Source organism: Urocampus carinirostris, chromosome 3 (genome assembly GCF_059441175.1).
Source record: "Urocampus carinirostris isolate Australia breed hairy pipefish chromosome 3, RoL_Ucar_1.0, whole genome shotgun sequence".
In the NCBI taxonomy this organism is placed as follows: Eukaryota; Metazoa; Chordata; class Actinopteri; order Syngnathiformes; family Syngnathidae; genus Urocampus; species Urocampus carinirostris.
This window is the reverse complement of record NC_142351.1, coordinates 22,147,213-22,169,832: the sequence shown is the minus strand read 5'-3', so window position 1 is coordinate 22,169,832 and position 22,620 is coordinate 22,147,213. Positions and strand designations below refer to the sequence as shown.

At 40.4% G+C, this 22,620-nt stretch overlaps 1 protein-coding gene across 2 annotated transcripts in view; it reads right to left on the bottom strand.

The window, feature by feature from the left end:
- slc6a17 (solute carrier family 6 member 17) overlaps window positions 1-12,260 on the bottom strand; it is a 63,756-nt gene extending 51,496 nt beyond the window's left edge. For both annotated transcript variants that reach the window (XM_088331067.1, XM_088331066.1), the window contains exons 1-3: window positions 11,909-12,260; window positions 2,703-3,118; window positions 2,476-2,633 (exon numbers count right to left, since the gene is read on the bottom strand). In XM_088331067.1, the coding sequence (XP_088187193.1) occupies window positions 2,476-2,633; window positions 2,703-3,003 (459 nt within the window). In that variant the 5' untranslated portion in view covers window positions 3,004-3,118; window positions 11,909-12,260. The remainder of the gene's footprint in view (window positions 1-2,475; window positions 2,634-2,702; window positions 3,119-11,908) is intronic.
- Window positions 12,261-22,620: the final 10,360 nt, after the last annotated feature.

The window sequence follows — 22,620 nt, the reverse complement described above, 5'->3', positions numbered from 1 at the left end:
AGGGCAATCACCACCCTAAACAAGCGCAAAAAATAGTGAATCAACTTTTTTTATATATATTTTGTTGCTGCTTTAAGTTATTGCCCTTCTTCTGATTGCAATATTGTTACGATGCACTATTCTTCTTCATTAACAAACATTGCACTATTAAATAACTCCAGTCTTTAAGCAGTATGTTCCAAATATCTTTTTTTCAGACATTCATCCTGAAAGACTTAATTACATGCTTACCCTGGAGTGCCATGTCCAATTTCATTGCATACAATGTTTCACACAAGCTTTATTTTACGGGAACGGGGGCAGTCATGCGCGGGAGATCGAAACCGGACAGGACAGACGGAATCAATACCAGATACAGGATACACGAGCAAGATACCGGACAGGATGGGACAGATGGGATCGATACCAGATACTGGTTACACGAGCAGGATACCGGACAGGCCGAGATAGATGGGATTGATACCGCATACTGGAGACTGGAGCAAGATACCGGACAGGACAAGACAGGCGGGATCGATACCTGATACTGGAGACTGGAGCAAGATACCAGACAGGACGAGACAGGCGGCATCGATACCGGATACTGGAGACTGGAGCAAGATACCAGACAGGACAAGACAGGTTGGATCAATACCTGATACTGGATACACGAGCAGGATACCGGACAGAGTCTTGCAAGTGCAGAGGTTCGTTGACGGACTGACCAGGAGTTAATGAGAGCACTGGGTTTGAATAGGAGGGAAGCCAATCAGGCAGCAAGCAGCCGCTGGCGCCAAACGGGCGGGCCTAAGTGAGGGCAATGGGCAACCGTGACACACAACGCTGTTATCAATGACAATAAAGGCTATTCTATTCTATTCTATTCTATTCTATTCTATTCTATTCTATTCTATTCTATTCTATTCTATTCTTTTTTATTCTATTCCAGCAGACTGGACAGACTAACAAGACAAGCTCTACTCCATGTGTCAAACAAGACTGCAAATAGTAAGGAAACAATCGATGTGTACATGCTGCAGGCTACAACGTCTACTTCTCACCAAGGCAACCGACTTCACTTTGTGATTGTCCAGCTCCAACTGTGAGCTTGGCAGGAACTTAAAATGAGTAACGAAGACAGGCGGCCTAATTTTGACTAATGTGGGACTCTGCACTAATGTTCAACACCACGTTATTCACACAGATACTAGAACTTAATTCAAGTAAATACTCAACCAAATACCGTTAGCCCTAGGACAAACAATTTTCCTTGAATAACACTGCCAATAACTGTTTTCAATTATTTGAACTTTATTATCTTCATCACAAAACAGTTTGAACAAAACAGATTCTGTTCAGAATGTTAAAATGAGACTGTGTCGTCACAGGTATTGATACCTGTCATCAACAATAGCTTAACTGAATTTAACTAGAGATGCATAATGATCCTAACGGCAAAATATGATGGCACATTTTTTGCGCCTGATAGAAAAAAACAGACGAGATAATTAGTCATTCTGAGGCATGCTATAGTAGTTAATCAGCCGACGCTACCTCTTGGAAAGATTCTAAGCATTTATAGTTCTGAATTCCCTGGTTCGATTCCAGCTAACACCCTTCCTCTGTGGTGTTAGTATGTTCTCCTTTTGCATGAGTGTTTTCTCCAGGCACTCCGGTTTCATCGCACATAAAAAATACATGTACAGCAGGTAGTTTGGTGGTTCAAAACTTTTCTGTCTGTGCTCCCTGTGATTGACTGGCAATCAATAGTATACCCTAAGTATGTATGTAAGTATGCCCTAAGTCTCGAGTGCCTCAGGCAAAATTACTTCCCATTGTTTAAGTTCGGTTGATTGATGCTACTTCTCAAGTTATATTTTGAAATCTCTGTTTCCCTTAGGAATATCTTTAAATACCCTTTAGGCTAGCATTTGGGAACCATTTCGCTACAGTGTTCGAAAAACATGTCAAATATATAATGTTTTTACCAAAATAGAGTACACTTGCCTAGAACATTCCCTAGCTATTCAAAGTGCAATATACAGTATTACCGTGTTGTTTTTTCACTTGCGCGCAGTTTCTCTCCGTTTTATTATAGCCCCCACAGCTAAAATGCTAAAGTCTTTACAGTATAAAGTGGATACCACAGTTGTATCCATCCATATGTAGAGTGGGCAAAATCCGAGCATAACTTGTAAACAGATGGGACGAAGCAATGGGGTACACTTTTGGAGCAAACAAGCTCGGTACTAAGTTGATTTTGGTGAGTGGGATTTGGTGCTTGAACTATTTCTATCCAGTTTGATCCTCGTTGAGCCCATCGTTATGTGATCAGCGATAAATTATTGATCAATAATTCCACAAATTTGGTAACGCTTTTCCATTTTTGTCCCCATATAAGGTGCATGTTCAAATTTCTGGCCTATTTGGGGTATTTGGGAGCACCCTATTGTCTGGAAAATTTGGTCAATTGTTTGTTATGAGTGTATACAGTACCATGAGACTGGAAACGCCAATGCCTCCCAGCTGGGGATAGACGTAGTTCCACACGCCAATGCTGCCGCGTCGGATTCTCTGACCCACCGCAAGCTCGAGAAAGAACAGCGGTATGCCGATGAGGAGGAGGAGGATGAAGTAGGGTACCAAGTAAGCACCTATAAAAATGAAAGTCCTATAAAATACAGTAGGCAGTAAAGACAATGTAAGGAACCTTCATCACCTACCTCCTCCGTTCTTTTGGCACAGGTACGGGAACCTCCAGACGTTCCCGAGGCCCACCGAGAACCCCACCTGTGCCAGGATGTACTCCAGTTTATTGTTCCAAGCCGGCCTGCCATCCTCGGCATCAGGGTCCGGGGAGGGCAGAAGGGCTCTAACGGGGGCAGTGGAGCCTGGGCTCAGTCCCATACTCATCTGGCTGCTCTTGTAGTCCATGGGATGTTCCAGAGACAGCAGGTCAGCCACTGACTCGGTGACCGGCTCGCTGCTGTGCTCCAGCTGAGTTACTCGGGTGTTGTTCGGCATGGTTAGACACGCAAGCTCCAATCAAGGAGGCTCAGAGAAGCGGGTGAAGCGGAGGAAGGAGGCAATTGGAGTGCTTGGTTGAAATATTCAGAGGCAGAGGGAGGAAGTTGTGCTTCTGTTGAGACAAAACCGTTGGAGGGTCAGTATTTTCCGGACATTATTTTTTTTTTCATTTGAGCCTGAAAATGACATACAGTATGATACATAAAAAGTAAGACAGCGAATCAGTAAAACAGTAGCACAACTGTGAATGAAGGATTTGACTAATCCACTCTGTGCAACAGCTAGTTGCCTCCCCAGTAAAGCTTGGTATTGCAAAGTGGTGTCATGTGAGAGTCATGGGTAGCACACTTCAGGTTATTTGGGTGTATGGCATACTTTTAAATAAATGGTGTGGGTGTATTGTGATTTCTACTAAATGGGAAATATTTTACTAAGAGATATTTTAATAAGGTATATGATCGGTTACCTTGCAGGCTTAAAGCAATGCAAAGTTTTTTCTGCATTTGATATTTTGATTTATTTATTGATTTGTACAGAATAGCTCTAAGGAAAATTCCAAACTATTTTCTAAGCAAAAAAGAAAAAAAGCTCCCTTTGTCCACATGAAATGGCATCACAGTAGCTTCCATACACGTTTTTACTGTTTCATTTCTTATTCATTAACACTTTTAGTTGCAGTACATGAATTAAGTCGTACAAGTTAATCAGGACTGGCCAAGATAAGGGAGCAGGAGGAGAGGTAGACAAAAAAATAACTGGGCCAACTTTGTCACAGCAAGAACTCTGACCAGAAACCGTCAGCAGTGGAAAGACCTATCCAGAGTTGCGTTCTCAGTGGTGCCTCGACGACCCAGAAATCCATGAACTACAAACCGTGATATTGCATGAAATCGGATTGTTTCAAATTTGGATATTTCAAAACATTTTGTCCATGTCTTCATTTAATAAAACAACTTTTCAGTTCCTGGTCTCATTCTTACTCATGCCTTTGAATTTTCATTCATTCTAAAGGATTTTATACATTTGACTATAAAGGTTTTTATACCATTGACTCATAATGCAATTAAGATTTTCACTGAGTGGACTTTAGTTCAATGTACAAGGTCAGGGTAGGCTGTTCGAAATGCATATTATTCTGTCTAGAGAATTTTGATAACAGGACTCGTGGAGGCGATGTTGTTTTGAGAAGCCAGACATCAAGGCGCTGTGTTGTTAAAACGGTGGGCGCAAAACAACGGCTTGGCACGCCCATGGGAGGAGCCGAGACGCCATCTTGCGGGTAAACGTGGGCCAATAAGAGAAAGCTAAAGGACTTCAGAAGAAGGCTTCCCGCACAAACTTCAACTACTACTTCGGCCGTCTTCGATGGAGTACACTTAATTCTTCTGTTAGGGAAAATAAATCCGCCCTCATGTGCAAATGTCGGCTTTCCTGAACATTTTTCTCTCAAGAAACGAGGGCGCAAAAATTGTTGGGTGAATGTAGGTTGTGGTAGGTTAATGGAGTCAGATAACTAATTCGAACAATTGGGTCAACGGTACTTTTCGATAAGTAATTCCAACAATTCTCATATAGAAGTTGGAACTTAAGGACGTCCAGCAAATGTGAAACCTAAGCTCTCTGGACAAAATATTTTGGACACCTTTGGAGTGTTTTATGCTTTCTAATTTGTGTTTTCTTAAAACTTGTGTCCAAAAAAAATGTGTAACCAAAAAAGTATAAAAAAAAAAAACAAATATAGTGAAATTGTATCATATTGGATAGCATCAGATCGAATAATAGTAAGTGGGAGTTGTTTAAAAACAACAACAACATAAACAACAACATCATTGTGCCAGTGTGTCCGAATTAATACCAACTTGAAGGTCACCGTGAAAGGTTTTGAATCATCGGAAGCACATAGCACGGCCTTTAAAGTGGTGCTTCACCATGACATGAAAACATTGTATTACAATGAGATTACTGTGCAAAGGTCTCATATAAATATCAAATAATGCAACTTGATCTGGAACGAATGCTCACTGACAGACTGCTGCAAATGTGCAACACTCCAAACCTAAGTAGCGTCATAGAAGCCAAATAGACAAACTTCAATTGAAAAAGCTTTTTTTCCATGACATTATTACATTACATCATTATACATTTGACCTTCTAATTCATTGCCACAAGGTTCAATAGTTTGTGTTTACTTCTATCCATCCATTATCTGCACCGCTTATCCTCAGTAGGGTCGCGGGGGTGCTGGAGCCCATCCCAGCTATCTTCTGGGAGTGGGCAGGAGACACCCTGAACTGGTTGCCAGCCAATCGCAGGGCACACAGGAATAGACATTTCTCTCACTCATTCACACTTAGGGACAATTTGGACAGGCCAATTAACCTGACATGCATGTTTTTTTGGAATGTGGGAGGAAACCAGAGTGCCCGGAGGAAACCAGAGTGCCCGGAGGAAACCCACGCAAAAACAGGGAGAACATGCAAACTCCACACAGGAGGTTCGATCTCACGACCACAGAACTCTGCCGAACACACGCTAACCACTGCGCCGCCGTGCTGCCCCTGTGTTTACTTTAAAAGGCAAATTTATTTCATGTAGATCTTAAAAGCCAAAACACTAAAAATAAATGTCAATGTTGTCTGGATTAAATGGCAAAAATAAAATCTGCCCCAGATGATCAATTTGGCAAATTGTTTAATGACACTATTATCTGTAACTAACACTTGGAACTAAGGCTGAAAGATAAATGGTAATTATTGAAACAATCCTTTGTGGTGATGTTTTTTTCCACTTTGTCCCTGAAAACACAAAAATGACAACCAACAGAAGGTGGTCTATAAAACACAGATAAAGTCCAGAGTTCTTGGATCATGTCACACTAAAAAACTGTGATTAAGTGCAATGTGCCCACTATAAATTTGAACAAGGTAGTGCACTAGAACAGACCATCTAGGTTAGCAAAAAATATATTTCGAGTGAGTAAAATTTTTTTTCTTTTTCCTTTAACATAATCTTGCCTCTCGATACGATAAGTAGTAAGTATTTAGCGAGGTTGTCAATATATAAAAAACACAATACACTAAATACAATCTTGATGGTGTCACAAAATCACAAAATGAATACAGACGCTCCTCTACTGACGACCATTTGACTTACGAAAACCATTACATACGAAAAAGAAATCGGGATGTCCAAAAATATCGGGACATTGCTGTAAGTTAGATTTTGTATCTTATGCACCTTTTTCCGAGTACAGAACTGTAGTGCTTCTTCCGCCGCTACCGGCGAGTGGCGCTGGGAGAGGTCACCCAGCATCCACCCCGAAGAAGAAATCTGGTTTCCTCTTCCTAGTTTGTGTGTAAGCATTCGATACTGTATCTGCAGCGGGCTAAGAACTTTGACCTTTTTATTGTTTAATATCTTGTGCATCCATTCAGAATGGTTGGTGTAAAGTATAAAGAAGAGGCGAGCCGTTTCTTTTGAAATGAAAGTGGAAAAAGAAAGCTTGATGCGGTTGAGAAAATGGTTGGATAGCTTTTTTGGGTTAAACTTAACTTTATTTATCATTATAGAGCATATTAATTCATTAAATATTTATTTTTGAATACAAAACAATACAGGTTACTTATACAAGCCATAAACATACTTATGTAAACCTTAAACATACATTCCATACAAAATATAGCACTGAAGCAACTTACAAACAAATTCAACTTACGAACGATCGTCTCCCGTTTGTACTGTTTTTTTTTACGTAATAAGTAAAATAAAAAGCAAGGTTATGTTACCATCACATGTCAAATTAATGATTCTTTACCTGGAAGCGAACAAATGGAAATGCTTTAAATAAAAACCTGAATGAATGCAACCTGATTAGGTAGCTAATGCTAATACATGATATTACAGCAGCTTTTCTCATTGTTGGCTTTAAACATGATGTTCGGCCAGAAGGGAGTCTTTTACTTTGAAAAGTTTTAATAGGTCATTGTCTTATTGTGCTCTCCATTTGGGCCCCGATGATGTGGAATGCATTGCCCATTAATATTCGATCTGCAACCTCAGTGGAACTGTTGAAATCTAGGCTTAAAACACACTCATATTCTATAGCTTATGAATGACCTATATTTCATGTTGACAATGTCTGAGTATTGTTTGTTAACGCTACATCTATTGCAATCTGGTCATCCTGGAAGGGGGAGTACCTCATGTGTGGCCCCTTCTCAAGATTTTGAAGTTTTTCCTTGCCTTCATGTAGGTTGTAGATCAGGGGATGGTGTAATTATAGTCTGTAGTTTGCAATAATTTGTGGTCTGTGCAGTCCTTTGAGACTCCTTGTGATTGATTGCTATACAAATAACCATGACTTGAGTTGACTTAAATTAACACTGCTGCAATTTAAAGAACCAGGAAGCCCACCAAAGGAGACCCACCAGAAATACACAAGCGGCATTCCTTTTGCGGTGGTAAAACTCTGCAGACACAACACGGAGCAGCAATAGTGACCTTTTCACAAAGCAGGGATGCACATATTAAACAGTATCTGCAATGCCTCAGCTCGCTGATGCTTACAAGTAGGTATGAGTGCTTGAAACAAATAACTAGATAGTTCTGTGTCAATGAGTTAATTCTTTAGTTTAAAAGTCAGATGTTTAGACAAAAATGTTATCAAACATTGTGAGAATGTGTCTAATGGATGCAAGGGAAACTGAAATCTCCTTTTTAACCTCAAAGTAAAGCTTGGATATACCGGTAAATTGATTTTACCAGTAGTGTTTGTCATTTAAAATTAAACAATGTTGTTTTGTCGGAACAAGTGATATAAAACAGTTTTCAAAAAATTAAATTAAGAAAAAATGTATGCGCAAATTTAACCGCTTTTTATCGCCGGAGTTACGTTCCAAAGAGAACCCTCGATACACAAAATCTGTGAAGTAGAAAGTTTTATTTTCTAATACAATAATTATACAATTAAGTACGCTATCATACATTGAAACCAAAGAACAAACAGACAGTACTTCTTTGGGTCTAGTAGGCCTCCTTCCACCAGAGGGCCCTCATAGGCTTTGGAACTGGACACTCTGGGGCCAATCTCCACACACATGTGCCTTGTCATCCTAGCCCTTAATATACAAAGGTTTGGACACCATACTTTGTTGGGTCATTGTCATTTTTATTTCCATTACCACAACACCAGGTTTGTGTTTTGTTTCTTGTTTCATTGTTTGTTTACTCCTTGCATTTTGCAGTTACAGATTTGGGTTTTTCTTCTATTTTTTTTGCCAACTTGTTCTTTACTTTGTTCATGGTTTTGTGAAAAAATAACGTTCTTGAGCACCATTTCTTCTAGTTTCTGCCTCCCCCACATGGGTCCATCACCCAAAACTTAACAGCACCTTTAAACAAGTATCTATTTTAGCAATACCTATTCTCTTAGGTATGCTTTAGTCAATCACAATGCAGAACAGAATGCATGATGAAAATTCGGGAAGCAGCGAGACCGTGAAAAGTTACCGGCTTAATAGCCTGGGATTGTTGTTTACCTAAATTTATTTTGAACCTTGGTTATCATCAAAACCTGAATTGAATCTTAAGATTTTGAATGGCCGAGTCAATCTAGTGACGGGGTTTTCTAAATATCAGACCTGAGGTTTTATCGTATAGTGCTTTCTCAGAAACTGATTCTAATTGATCGCTTCTTTTTACAACACGGTCAAAATCGACATCCTCAGTGGCGGTCGAACACAGACAGGACAGGCCAGACATTTATCAACTTCTGAAAAAATGATAAAAAAGAAACATGTAGCGTGAAAATACCACCGTAACTTCTGCATTTTAAACCAAATATCCACATCACGTGTTCACGGTTTCTCCCACGGTCCGTATCTGCTCGACTTCCCTTGAGCCTGGTTGCTAGGCAATGCCTCATCTTGCAAAATAAAGAAGCAGCCACACCGGTTGCCTGTTTCCCCTCCCGCCGTCGCAAAAAGACACGACATCCACTTGAGAGGATGGCTGCCAATATGGCTGGGGGAGGGGAAAGATGGAGATGCTTGTTGCTGATCGCGATGACACTCAAAGAAAGCAGCCAGCACAGCAAAAGCGACAAGTCCCTTGGGTCACTTTACAAGGGATGCTCCTTTGGGTTAGCGAATGAAGCAAACCTTACCTACACTTTCTTTCTCTGTAATAGAATATAATCATCAAAATGTCAACGGTAGCTCACGTAGCTCTCCACCAGGCCACCAACTTCTAGCTTATTGATCTTAGGGAGTAAACTTCTCAACATGAATTGGCCTCCTATGGACCTATTTCACAAACTACGCAATACAATTTGAAAGATTATCATGACAAATGTATAATGTAGGCAGTGTTGCGCCTGGAACAGTTTCGAATCCATTTTTGTACCACTTCACACAAAATTACAAAGATATCAAGAAGTCACTTTAAATTTTAGTCTTCTTTATCTGTTGCACAGTTTTGAGAGGTAATGAAAAAATCTGACTATACCATTTTAAGACTAAGTCAGAATTGGGGCTCATTGGATTAAGAAAAGAAAACTAAGAGGCCACATTGCCACTGTTGACAAAGATACACAGGAGAGTAGAGCAAGCTAACAATTGTGACATTCTGAGTGCATGTAAATGAGGCTATCTTAGCATTATTACACGGTTCAAACAAAAGCATGTTGTATCAATTGATGCACGCCTAAAGGCCCGGTCACACAGCCTTTTGCGTCTGTATCGCGGGTAAAATTTTGCGATTTTTTTTTTGCCCGTGGTTGCCCGCGGTGTAAAATGTGCAAAATTGGCCGGCAACTGTTCCGCGTCCTTCCGGCGACTGTTCCGCGTCCTTATTGCTGGTAACCGCGGCTGCATCGCTGTGCCGCCCGCGGTTACCCGTGGTCTAAAGTTTTGAGCAGCGCAAAACTTTTTCGCGCGGCCAACCGCGTGTGAATTTCTTACCGCATGTAAAGCACGGCTGTATCTCGTCTGTATCGCGATCTCAAAAGCGTCCAACAGCGTCTGCTTCACGGGCAGAAATTTCTGGCCGTGATTCAGCCTCGATACGCCCGTGAAAGGCTCTGTGACCGGGCCTTAAGACTTCTACCCCACTCATTTTTCATATTCATGATTTGACCCCACCATACCACACCAAATCTATATATTCACATAAAATTTTGGGCCTAATGCTTTGCAAAAGGACACGTTCCTGGATCACATTTACTTTTCTCTGTAACAGGTACTGTAACACATTAATACAATTTAGTCACTTGTCTGTCGTTACAACATGGTGCGTTACTCTGCTACCGATTAAAAGCAGATCTTGAATTCCAATGTCCTATTGTTGCTAATTGTTAACCCTACACTCACAAAGTAACGAACAGCCCTCATTCAGCCAGCAATAGTTAAGAAGACTGAGCATAGAATAACTGGAAGCAGTTGAGGTGGCATCTCAAGCACAGATTACAAGGGGAATAAACTTCTCCTCCTGTAGATATTTCCCTTATGCGTGTACTCACGTTTAAAATACTGAAATCAGGGGTCAGTTTCTATGCGCATGTTTTGATGTGTGCCTTATACAGGAACAACGTGGAGCAAACGTGAGCACAAATTTTACAGAAAAACTGTGCCAATTTTTTTGGGGGGGGTAAAAATCTTTGAGTAGTTTGAAGCCCAGAGAGAAAATGGATATGGAGTGTCTCAGCTTACTGTTTATTTGCAAGGTCTCAAGCTGATATGAAGGGTTCACCACTTTTACAGGTTGATGTAAACATTTTCTATCATTTCTTTTATTATATAGCTGTTTTAAAGTCGTTTTAGGGCGTCAGCTTCAATGTGGGTATATACGGGTGATTTGTAACTAGAGAGGTACTTTCAGAGTAACGCACTACTTTTGGGTTTTATTAAACCGGTGTTTAACTCAATTACTTTTCAAATAAAGTAACTAGTAAAAATATTTTTTCAGTGACAAGCCCAACACTGTCTGCACCTCTATCAAATCCCCCAAAATGAAGTTATGCTACTTGAGCTACTTGTTAGACCTGGTTTTACAGAGTCTAAAGATTTAGGTAAGCAGCTGGAGGACCTGGGAACCTATCCGGGGAACACACAACTCATACGGGACAGAATTGACTTTCTTAACCACAAAAATTTAGATACTTTAAGCGCATTGTCCACTGGTACGCAAAAATCAAGCTCGCAAACACCCCATGGGTACACCTGAGCCAATACTTCAAACTTCAATATCAGAAATTTATGCCTGATGTTTACACCACTCTGCTACGTGGACTCGTCATTCATCTACGGAATCGATTCTTACCAGGGTCACTAAGGTGCTGGAGCCCATCCCAGCTGAAGTCGAGCAGTGGGCTGGGGACACCTTGGTTGCCAGCCAATCACAGGGTTATATTGAATATAAAGACATTGTATTTATTCCCATTGATTGACTTATTGATTGATTGAATTGTTGGTTGACTAAACGATTCATACTAGCTTGGTTTCATACCAAATGAACCTCTATCTCACACACACGCACACGCACACGCACACACACGCACACACACACGCACACACACGCACGCACGCACGCACGCACACACACACACACACACACACACACACACACACACGCACACACACACACACACACGCACACACACACACACACGTTACGTTATACAGTGTCAACCATACGCATGCCCGTCTCCTGCCCGTATGACCTTTACTGACGCCTCAAGGTCACATGCACGCATGAGTCACCAAAAGCGCGACAAACGGTGACCGCGCCATTAAAGCAAGACGACGCGCGCAGGTGATAAGGGAAGGGGGTGGGGGGTAGTGTTCGTGGGGATGCCACACGACGAAAACCAGAACATAAAAACAGAAGGCAAGGGTGACGCACATACCTCGGGTGAGTTTTAGGAAGGGGTTGTTACCAAGCGATCCGGAGACTCTTCATGGATGAGGCGCGTTGGCGGTTGCGTCGGTGTGCAGCATTCCGGCCACGCTGGCGCGCGACACGCAAAAAGTGCGCGTACGTGGATTCTCTACTAGAACACTGAAGAGGAGGAGCTGCTGCGCGCTGACTTGCAACCGAGCTTTCCACGTGCTCCGTGATGGTGTGCAGTGCAAATCGCCTGCGAGTGGATGGACCCAGAAGATCAAAAGCATTACTATGGCAAGTCACGACCATGTATGACGCAGGTTTGACTCATCAGTGTGTTGCGTCAGCAGGCAAGGTAACCCAAAAAAGAAAAGAAAAATTAAAACAGGCTGCAGGTAAACATGTGGGGATGGATGGATGCATAGATGGATTGATGGGTTGATCGACAGAGGGCATGACAAACAATGATTTGTCGGACCCATTGCATCAAATTTCAAAATTGCGCTTTGAACAGAAAATGTACTTCGTTCAAAATACTCAATGTAACAAAAAGGCTCTTTTTATTGCTGTGTAGTTATTGCAAAAGCATTATCAGACTGAGAAGACTTCAACTTTGTTTTTACGAGTAAATATACAGTGGCATGATTACTGATGTGACTAAGCGGTGCCCGCTCATTTGGCGCTAGAGGTAAGATCGGGCCAAAAAAAAGCACCCGAGCCCGACGCAGGCCCGAGGGGTATTAAACCCGACCCGGACCGAGCCCGACTAATTAACTGGATTTGCTGGCCCGGCCCGAGGGGGCCCGAAATTACATATTTTATTTATAAGGAGGGGTGATTTATGATAACAAATTAAACTCTGCCTTTTGTTACAACATCTAGGCCTAAGTTAAATAAAACTGTATAAACATTTACATCTTTTATATTTCTGTGTCTGCACTGCAGATGGTACATTAAGCGACAATCTGTCATTGACGGGTTTTTTTTTTTTGAGGTAGCGAAAACATTTAAGGGCGTCCGTCATTTTGACGACTTGATCATTGGACCATAATCCACAGCAGCAGTAGTAGTACGTCCTTAAGATTTTAGCGCAGCACTTTCATTCAGGGGGTGTTGACGTGTTGTGCCCTTTTCCGACTCCTATGCAAATTCCCCCCCCCCCCCCCTGATCGTATTCTATATAAAACGCTTATTAAAACAATAAAGTGCGCTAATTATAATAATTGGGAGATCCTAGTCTATATAACGCGTTTATTTAAACAATAAAGCGCGATCGTATTCTACAAATTGCGTTTTTTAACGCGGATGAAAATGTCACCAACGTCAATGTAGGCTTCCGACAAAAGCGATAGTATTCTATATAATACGCTTTAAAACAAAATAAAGCGAGCTAATTATAATAATTGGGGGATCCTAGTCTATATAACGCGTTTATTTAAACAATAAGCGCGATCGTATTTTACAAAATGCGTTTGTTAATGCGGATGGAAAAGTCACCAACATCACTGTACGCTATGATTTCCGCAATCACAACTAATTGTACACAAATAATATTTATTTGATTTACTATAATATCCGTATGTAATGTCTTTTTTATTGTGAATGAAACCCTGGTTGCATTGGATCCCGCGGTGTAAACAAATTGTTGTTTTTTTTCATTTAAAATCGGAGGGGGGGAGGAATTTGCATAGGAGTCGGAAAAATAGCAATTACAGCTCCTTCTCCGTTTTATCCAAATTATTTATTTTATAACAAGTATTCCTTGGTCTAGTATCCATACATAGTTTAAGTATATATTTTTAATGAACATATATGTATAATTATTAATTAATTAAAAAAAAAAAAAAAAAAAAAACCTGACCCGACCCGACCGTATGACTGACATTTCAGGCCCGACCCGGCCCGAAATTGCCTCGGGTTCGGGTTCGGGTTCGGGCTCGGGCCATAAATCTTAGGTCTATTTGGCGCCAACCACTGTGGGTCCTGATTGGCTCCCTCTCACTATTTCAACGCAGTCCTGTCTGTCCCCTGTTGTCAGTCCATCTGCAAACCTCAGTGTATACTAGGCAAGCCTTTTTTTTTTGGACTCTGACTCCCACCTGTCCCATTTTTACCCCCGTCTGTCTCCGGCTACGACCTGTTTTGCTCCTGACTCGTCTGTTCTCCCGTCCCGGCTTACGACCTCTTTTTGTCCCAGACCACATCTACTCTCCTGTTCTGGCCTACGACTCGTTTCGGACCGCGACCACGCCTTACTCTCCCAATCCCGGCTACTGGCTGTTTTTCCGTCCCTGACACCGCCAGCGCTCGCGACGGAAGAGTCAATTCCATGTTTGGATCCCAGTCCAAATCCGAGATTTGAAAGAGAGAGAAACTTGCTTCCCGCGTATAGCAAACACCGGATCGTGGCCGCAGCCCTTCCTCTGTCTTTCAATTAAAATTGTGGTAAACTTCACTCAATTGGGTCCTCTTTCCGTTCTGGTGACATTACTCACTAGTTTGAGTCTACAAAAGTGAGACAAATTGTAACATTTTCATTTTTTCATATTTTGAAACATATATATTTTTTCTATAAAGGTCACAGTTTAAGAAATTTTCTTAATCAAGAGACTGCAACCAAAATTGCAGGATAGTTCTACAACATGGGTCTCCAACGTGGTACCCGTGGGCACCCGGGTACCCCCTAAGGACAGCTAAGGTGCCCGCGGACCTGTTCTAAAAATAGCTCACCAGTGCTGGCTCATTAAGATTTTCAAGTAAAATTATTTTTGGAGTGTCTAGTTCAGTCAAATCACATTAATTTGTATAGCCCTTCATCACCTAATATCTTTTACAGTACAAAGGTCACAATTACACCATGCCCTGATCTTAAACCAACATGTGGGCAAGGAAAAACTCAAAATCTCAGCGTGAGGGAGAAGGACAATTGGTTGACCGTCTAGTTTACCCTTCTTCCAATAATTAACCTGGTAATAACGCAGTAACAATGTATTAATAACACGATAAGTTGTTACTTTAGAAATACAAGCAAATTGTATGCCCTTTGCAGTAATTAGTAAAGAAAAGTAGCTTTCAGCTTTAAGAGTTGACTACAGTATAACTCCTTGTACATGTTCCTTTTTCATATGCTGCAGTCACCCACTACAGCTAAGTCAAGTCATGTTTATTTGTATAGCCCTTAATCACAAGGAGTCTCAAAGGGCTGCACAGACCACAGATTATTGCAAACTACAGACTATTATTACACTATCCCCTGATCTAAAACGTACATGAGGGCAGGGAAAATCTCAGCATGAGGAAAATGAAGAAACCTTGAAAAGGGGCCGCACATGAGGTAATCCCCTTCCAGGATGACCAGGCTGCAAAGGATGTTGCATTAACATCCAAGAAAATTAAAAAATATATGTAAAATAATTAAAGAATAATTATAATAATAAGGGAATTTGTGTTATCAAATCCACCGTCTGTCCATGATTGTGAATAAAAGAGGGGTCACCTAATCGTCTTTACGCGCCCATATATAATTGGTTCCCATTTATTTCTGTAGATATAATAACTGGTAAACTATTTGTTTTCCTGCGTTTTGTTACTGAAAGGCAACCAGTAAAAGTTGAAAAATACAGCAGACAAAAAACACATTTTACTAATAATAATGAGCTTTGTTTCTCAATAATAATGTTTAGCAGTCATAAACAACTAGTCAAGTCATGTTTATTTGTATAGCCCTTAATCACAAATAGTCTCAAATGGCTGCACAGACCACATATTATTGCAAACCACAGACTATTATTACACCACCCCCTGATCTAAATCCTACATGAACGGCAAGGAAAAACTCAAAAACCTCAACATGATGAAAATGAAGAAACCTTGAGAAGGGACTGCACATGAGGTAATCCCCCTCCCAGGATGACCAGGCTGCAATGGATGTTGCAATAACAAATGATACAGAGATATTGTCAACATAAAATAGAAGAGTGTTTTAAGCCTAGATGTAAACAGTTCCACTGAGGTTGCAGATCAAATCTCAGGGGGAAGAGAATTCCACAGCACCGGGGCCCAAATGGAGAATGTTCTCAAACATGCGGATCTCCCACTTATCATATATATATTTTTTTCGACAAATGTTTACATTTTTTCTCTCCTCACATTTTCTTTTCTTTTGTTTTTCACCCCACTCTCACTCTATTATTATTTGTCTCCACAACAACTGCTCATATCATTGCACAACTTTAATGGAATGCAAGGCGGTTATAGACAGTTAATTATTTTTGCATATAACTTGGCAATTCCAATTTGAAAGGATAAGACATGTGTAGGAAATATGTTGGTACTCTGAGGCCTCTCCTAGATAGAGGGCCTCAAATAGAAATATATTCTTCACCTAATGCAGGGGTAGCGAACCAGGTTCCCAAGAGACGCTAATCCTGCATTCCAGGTGAGTCCAATCACGGGGATCTTTATCAAGATCCTCCATGGCTTGCTAAATCGGATGGATTTGTTGGATAAGAGACTGGGTTGTTCAAGGACTAGGTTGTTCACCCCTGGCCTAATGGGAAGCGACGCCACTGCCTATATGTCAGATTAAAACTTTGGAGATGCACGATGGAGTCTATCAATGGTGACTGCATTCTCTGGCCGACAGTGGAACTACAGCCTCTATGTTACACTCGTGCATTGCACAAATGTATGGTGTTTCTATTTTATGAGTTTGCCATCATGGCAAATATTTCTACAAAGCATTTATTAAAATGATGGTAAAAAAATAAAACAACTTGCACTGTAAGAACAATGTAGCACCTATGCTGTTAGTCAGAGGGAGTAAAAGCTACTGGATAAGTTCTAGTTTGATGAGTGGTTAAATTAATAGCAGAAACAACAGAATTTAAATTAATTTGAACAAAAGCCAACAATTTAATGAACAATGGACAAATAATAGAAAACATTTAACCCGAATCAGAGTAAAAGAACACTCTTATTTGGCTTTAGGTGTGTCAGAGCCGGAACAAATGTTAGACCCAAACGCGTAACGTTTCATTCAAAAGTTTCTTGGGATATTGAGGAAACAAACGCCAGCGAGCCGGTGCTCGCTGGATTAGGGAAGCAAGCTGCTCATGGGATCGGAGCATGATCGGAATGCGGAAATGGATCTCCCGGGGCGGGAGATCAAAACGTTGGTCAAATGGGCAAATCGGGTCGATAGCCGGAGCGGGGGATCAGAGAGTGGTCGGTGGTCAAAAACGGGTCATTAGGCGGGGCGATAGATCAGAGCGTGGTCGATGGTCAAAAACGGGTCGTTAGTCAGAGCGGGAGATCAGAGCATGGTCAAAAGGACAAAACGGTTCGATAGCTGGAGACAAACGGGGAATCAGGAACAGACGAGTGGTATACGGATGAAAACGGGACCGACGGGAGACAGGGTCAAAGTGCTTGCCTTGCGTATGCAGAGGTTCGCTGACGGACTGACAAGGAGTGACTGGCGCACTGGGTATAAATAGGAGGGTAATCAATCAGGCAACAAGCAGCAGCTGCCGCCAAACGGGCAAGCACAGGTGAGGGCAATGGGTAATCATGACAGTTAGATGAAAAATTATATGTTTGAATAATCTTGGTTAATAATACTTTTTTATTCCTATATTAGGGTGGTGACTGATCATCTACTCTAATTTCAGTTGATAACCCATTATCAGTCGTGATACTTACATTAATGAGCACTGAAAGGGTTTTAGAATCACCATAATTGGTCTTGTGTCACAATGATTTACTTTACATTTTTATGAAAATTCAAATGAAAGACATTAGGGATCATCAAATAAGCAAATAAATCAATTTCAATGTTTGTTTTAATACAGGGAATCCCAAATCCATGTGTATCGCTGTTTTTTCTCAAAGATTATGAGTCCACAGTCAAGCTAGTTGGAATAATCCAATTCCCCCCATGACCTTGATGCAGACCTCTATGATTAATCAAATCCTTGCTGGTTTCTTATTCAGGGGTAGCTTGCCACTCGGATCATCGAGATTTCCAATTATTCCAGGGATCAAGGTATTTCCCCGGAGGGAATAGAACCATGTCAAAACTCATTTAGTTGGGTATTTCGTCCATTGTGACATCATCACAAGTGGAATCAATGGAGAAAGGGAGATTTTTGTTTTTTTAAGCAATGTCTTGATACAAATTTCTATTAATAGGATCAGGTTCGGGCTGTCTTCTACGCTGTCGTGCCTTGTTTTGCCCGCAGTGAGCAATGACTAAAGACGAGTTATTGGTTCTTCCAATGTCTTTGATGCACTTGATGTATTTTTCTACCAAACTATTGGAAACGTGGACTAATAAATAATTGTTCGCTGGTTAAAATGTTTTATTTCCTCTGATAATTCGCTTGTATGATCAGATATTTACTACAATATGTTTCCTATTATATTTGAATATTTTGTTTTAATGAATTATCATTGTTTTAATCATTTCTAACTCACTTTTCAAAGGGGTTTACATGTCAGGACCAAAACGGAAACAGGACCCAATTGCGTAGCGTTTACCACAAGTTTTTTTGAAAGAATGGACGCGGGAAGCGAGTCGGTCTCGCACTCGGACTGTGATCCGAACACGGAAGTGGATCTTACATGGCGAGCGATGGCGGTGACAGGGACGGAAAAACTGGTCGGTAGCCGGGACTGGGAGAGCAAAGCGTTGTCATAAACGAGTCGTTAGCCAGGACGGGAGAGTAGACGTAGTCAGGGTCAAAAATGGATCGTAAGCTGGGAGGGGAGAGCAGACGTGGTCGGGATCAAAACCGGTCGTAGCCGGAGACAAACGGTAGCAAAAACAGGACAGGAGGGAGTCAGCGTTGAAAAAGGGTTGCCTTGTATAAATGTAACTGCGGTGTACGTGTCCCACCAAAGATTCACATTCACGCTGGACTGGATGATGAGGTTTTTATTATTACAGTTTCTGCAAATGGATAAGTCACAACATTAGCTTTTTCTGCTGGGTCTGATCTCTTTGATCTCTTTGTAGTTCTCTCTGGTAAGACTGCCAACAAAGCATATCAAAGAGATTTCTTTTCACTTTACAGAAAATACATTTTAGAATATCACAATACATTTTTACATCTTTACATTTTAACAAGATACTTTTAACAAAAGATCGTATAGTGGATTTTTAACGTTTACAATGGATTCAACATATTTTTCTTTCGTCTGAATTTTAACCAACATCATCCTTTTTTAATGTATATGAAAAAATAGAAATAAAAACAATAATGAGTATAAAAACGGGTACAAGTTACCTGCAAATGGATGAGTCACAACATTAGCTTTTTCTGCTGGGTCTGATCTCTTTGATCTCTACAAGGGGAATTAATATGCTTTGTATCAAAAACCCACAGTACTTCTTTCGGTGCTAGTTGACATGAGGTCCATTACACAGCTTATACAAGAGGGAATGGTTTTTATTCAAACGTAAGTCTTAATTTTAGAATTTAAAAACACTGATTAGTGCTGGTCTCACATGACATTTATCCACGTCTGCGACGCTTCGTTGTGTGTTTGGATTTTTTTCTGTGTTTTCAGTTACAAGAATATAGAAATTCCTTGATCAATCGTCTAGGACATTTTGTCACTTTTCTTTCGCACACACAGAAGCGTACTGCGTCATCCTACAGCAAGTATGCGCAGTGTGTTTCCTGCCTCCTTCAATAAACTCATGTGACTCACTTTCCAAGAGCTGACTGCTGGGATCAGTTTCCATAGTAACCACAGATCATATGATGGTTATTCGCCCTTTGAAAGTGTATTAGTGTGTGGTTTGTAGATCTTATTGTTCAAGACACAACTTCCCTTCTTAACTCTCCTGGCTTTGAAAAGGTTAGTGTACCAGGTCATAATATGACATCCTTTTATTTTTCTTCTTCAAATCTTACAACAACTCAAATCAAACTTTTGCATAAACTATATTCCAAAAAATCTTTGGTGTGGTGGCATTCAAAATCTCAGGTGACATGAATGTATCTTCTGCATTAAAACAGCACAATTTTTTTGTTGATGTTTTTTTTTTTTTTTTTACATATTATTTTATTTTTATGCGCAGCCCCACGGTGCAGAGGTTCAGGGTTCAGGTCTAGCTAACGCAGCCTCTCCTTGTGGAGTTTGCATAGTCTTCCCGTGTCTGGGTGGGTTTCCTCCGGGCACTCCGGTTTCTTTCCACAGTCCAAAAGCATGCATGTCAGGTTAATTGGCCGGTTCAAGTCCTCCCTTGGTGCAAATGAGCATTTGAATGGTTGTCTGTCTTTGTGTGCCTTGTGACTGGCTGGCAACCAGTTCAGGGTGTCCCCTGCCCACTGCCCGAAGTTAGCTGGGATGGGCTCCAGCACTCCCGTGACCCTACTGAGGATAAGCGGTGCAGATAATCGATGGATGGATGGATGGAATTTATTTCTATTTCTCATATGCAAGGTTAAAAATATTGAAGAGCAGCAGCTTTGATTAATAATCTTTAAGTCTTTTTTTATGTATTGTATAAATATTTGTATTTATTACTAAGGGTCACTATAATAATAAATAGAATACATTACACATAGGGCTTTAAAAGTGATTGAAAATTCAAAAAATGTTTAAAAGAAAAAGAAAGGGAAAACAACTACCGTAATACTAAAGTTAAGCATGCATACCTGAAAATCTTGTAGTGGTAGCAGAGTATTGAAAATCAAGTAACTACTTATTAAATTCAGAAGCAAACTAATGTATATCTATATTTAATATTTATGGATTGACCTAAGTATAAATATATATGATAATTCAGATTGTTTAATTAATTTATAAATAAGAATCTATAAAATTATACAATTTTTCAATTATTTACTATTATATACCCACTGTAGTATGTATCTATTTTTCTTTATTTGGTCAGTTTATTAATTTACTTGTTTTCTAGTACTCCACGTATAGCAAAGTTTTTTAACTTCGTTGTCTGCATAGTGAATTCAGGTTTTATAATGCCAACTGTTGGGGCCCCACACTGGAATTATTGAATAGAAGATCTGCATGTTTGTATGCCAATGTTAATGCATTGAAGCTTGAGTAAGTTTTGTTTTGCTTTTTGTGTTTTTTGCCATATGTGACGGATCTGAGTGTTTGAAATGTAAGATGGAAGGGAAGGAATAATAGGAGGAACATAGTGCTGTCTCCCAAGACATTTAATACTCTTCATGCTCCAGGGCCAGCGAAAAGGAAAAGAGGACAATTAGATTAGATATCCAAATAGGCCGGGTATTTGTTTTAATCAGTTTGGTGACACAGAAATGGCTTGAAAGCTGGAGGAGGACCCACATGCTCAGAGCAGGCAGATAAGGAAACACAAGAAAAGGGAGACACAGCAAGGGCAAGCGGGGTGACTGGACCCCAGGCTATGGCTGCACAATCGTGTGTGTCTGTGGATATGGACTGGGACAGTCTGCCTTCAAGGGTTCATTGTCAGTAACCTTAATCAAGGGTGCGCTCGTCAATACCACCCAACAAGGTCGATGTGATAGTCATCTTTTCACGTGCACAAAATGTACAGAATTTTGGTTTTGGGCATACATCTTCAACTTTGATTGTTACATTCTGCATAAGCATCTATTTCCGTTGGTTTGGTCATTGTACAGCATGAGCCATTAAAAAATAGATCTAGAACATGTGAAATGCTGTCCACTAGTGGATAATGTGCGAAATGCATGTAATTCGTAGGGCACAATATTAAAATCATATTTCAAGTAGACAAACAGCATTTTCGGTGGGGATACTAGGTCTCAAAATATCACATAATCCATTTGACTTTATAATCAGGATCTGCCTTAGTGAGAGTATCAAAAGAAAAATATTGTAGTGGGAAAGTAGATAATATGCCGATAAATACGAGGGTGCTACAAGACCAATATGGGGTCTGTTTTCTAGCTATGGTATTGGATTCCTAATTCATGTAAAAATTCCTACATGGATTTGTAGAGAATGAATTACAGTCTTAATCTTAACTGCTGTATTTATTTGTGTGTAACGAAACTCACTGTTTGGGTGCGGGTTACACAGCTATCCCTAATCGCAGATTCAAACCTGAGTTGCTGCAGAGAGAGCATCTAATTCTAACCACCAGAACACCAGTGATGTAGATGTCATATCGTAAGGCATTGGGTTTGCTCATTATCATTATTATTATTATCATTTTGTTATTATTTTATCATATAGCTTATTATTAGCTCATTATTACACGATCTTTTGTCACAGTTTTAAATACAGATGTTAATTTTTCTGTGCGTTCCAAATATGACAAATAAATTTGTCAATTACAATGATTTGAATAGAATATAATTATTTGTCATTGTTACATGTCAAATGCACAACAAAATAAACATTTGTCTCATGTACAGTGGTTACAAATAGTGTCATAATAAGGTAAACTCTACTGTCTATTTATAGGTCATCTATACCACTTTTTGTCCTTACAAATGTCTACATACAAAAGTTTCAGGTTATGAAGTACTTGAACAGGACAATATTGCCACAAGTTACAAAGACGTTCAAAAATGCAGTGCAGCACATACTGCTATTAGCTGCTCCCAAACTGGCTATCGCTTCAAATCTGTCCGGCAACCCAGAGTGTTTGCGTGCCCCCAGCATGCTCTTCGTGTCATCGTCCGAGTTCAGAGACAAGGAGGAGGAGTTCCGGCTAAAGATAGGGGAGGGAGCAGCCATCATTCA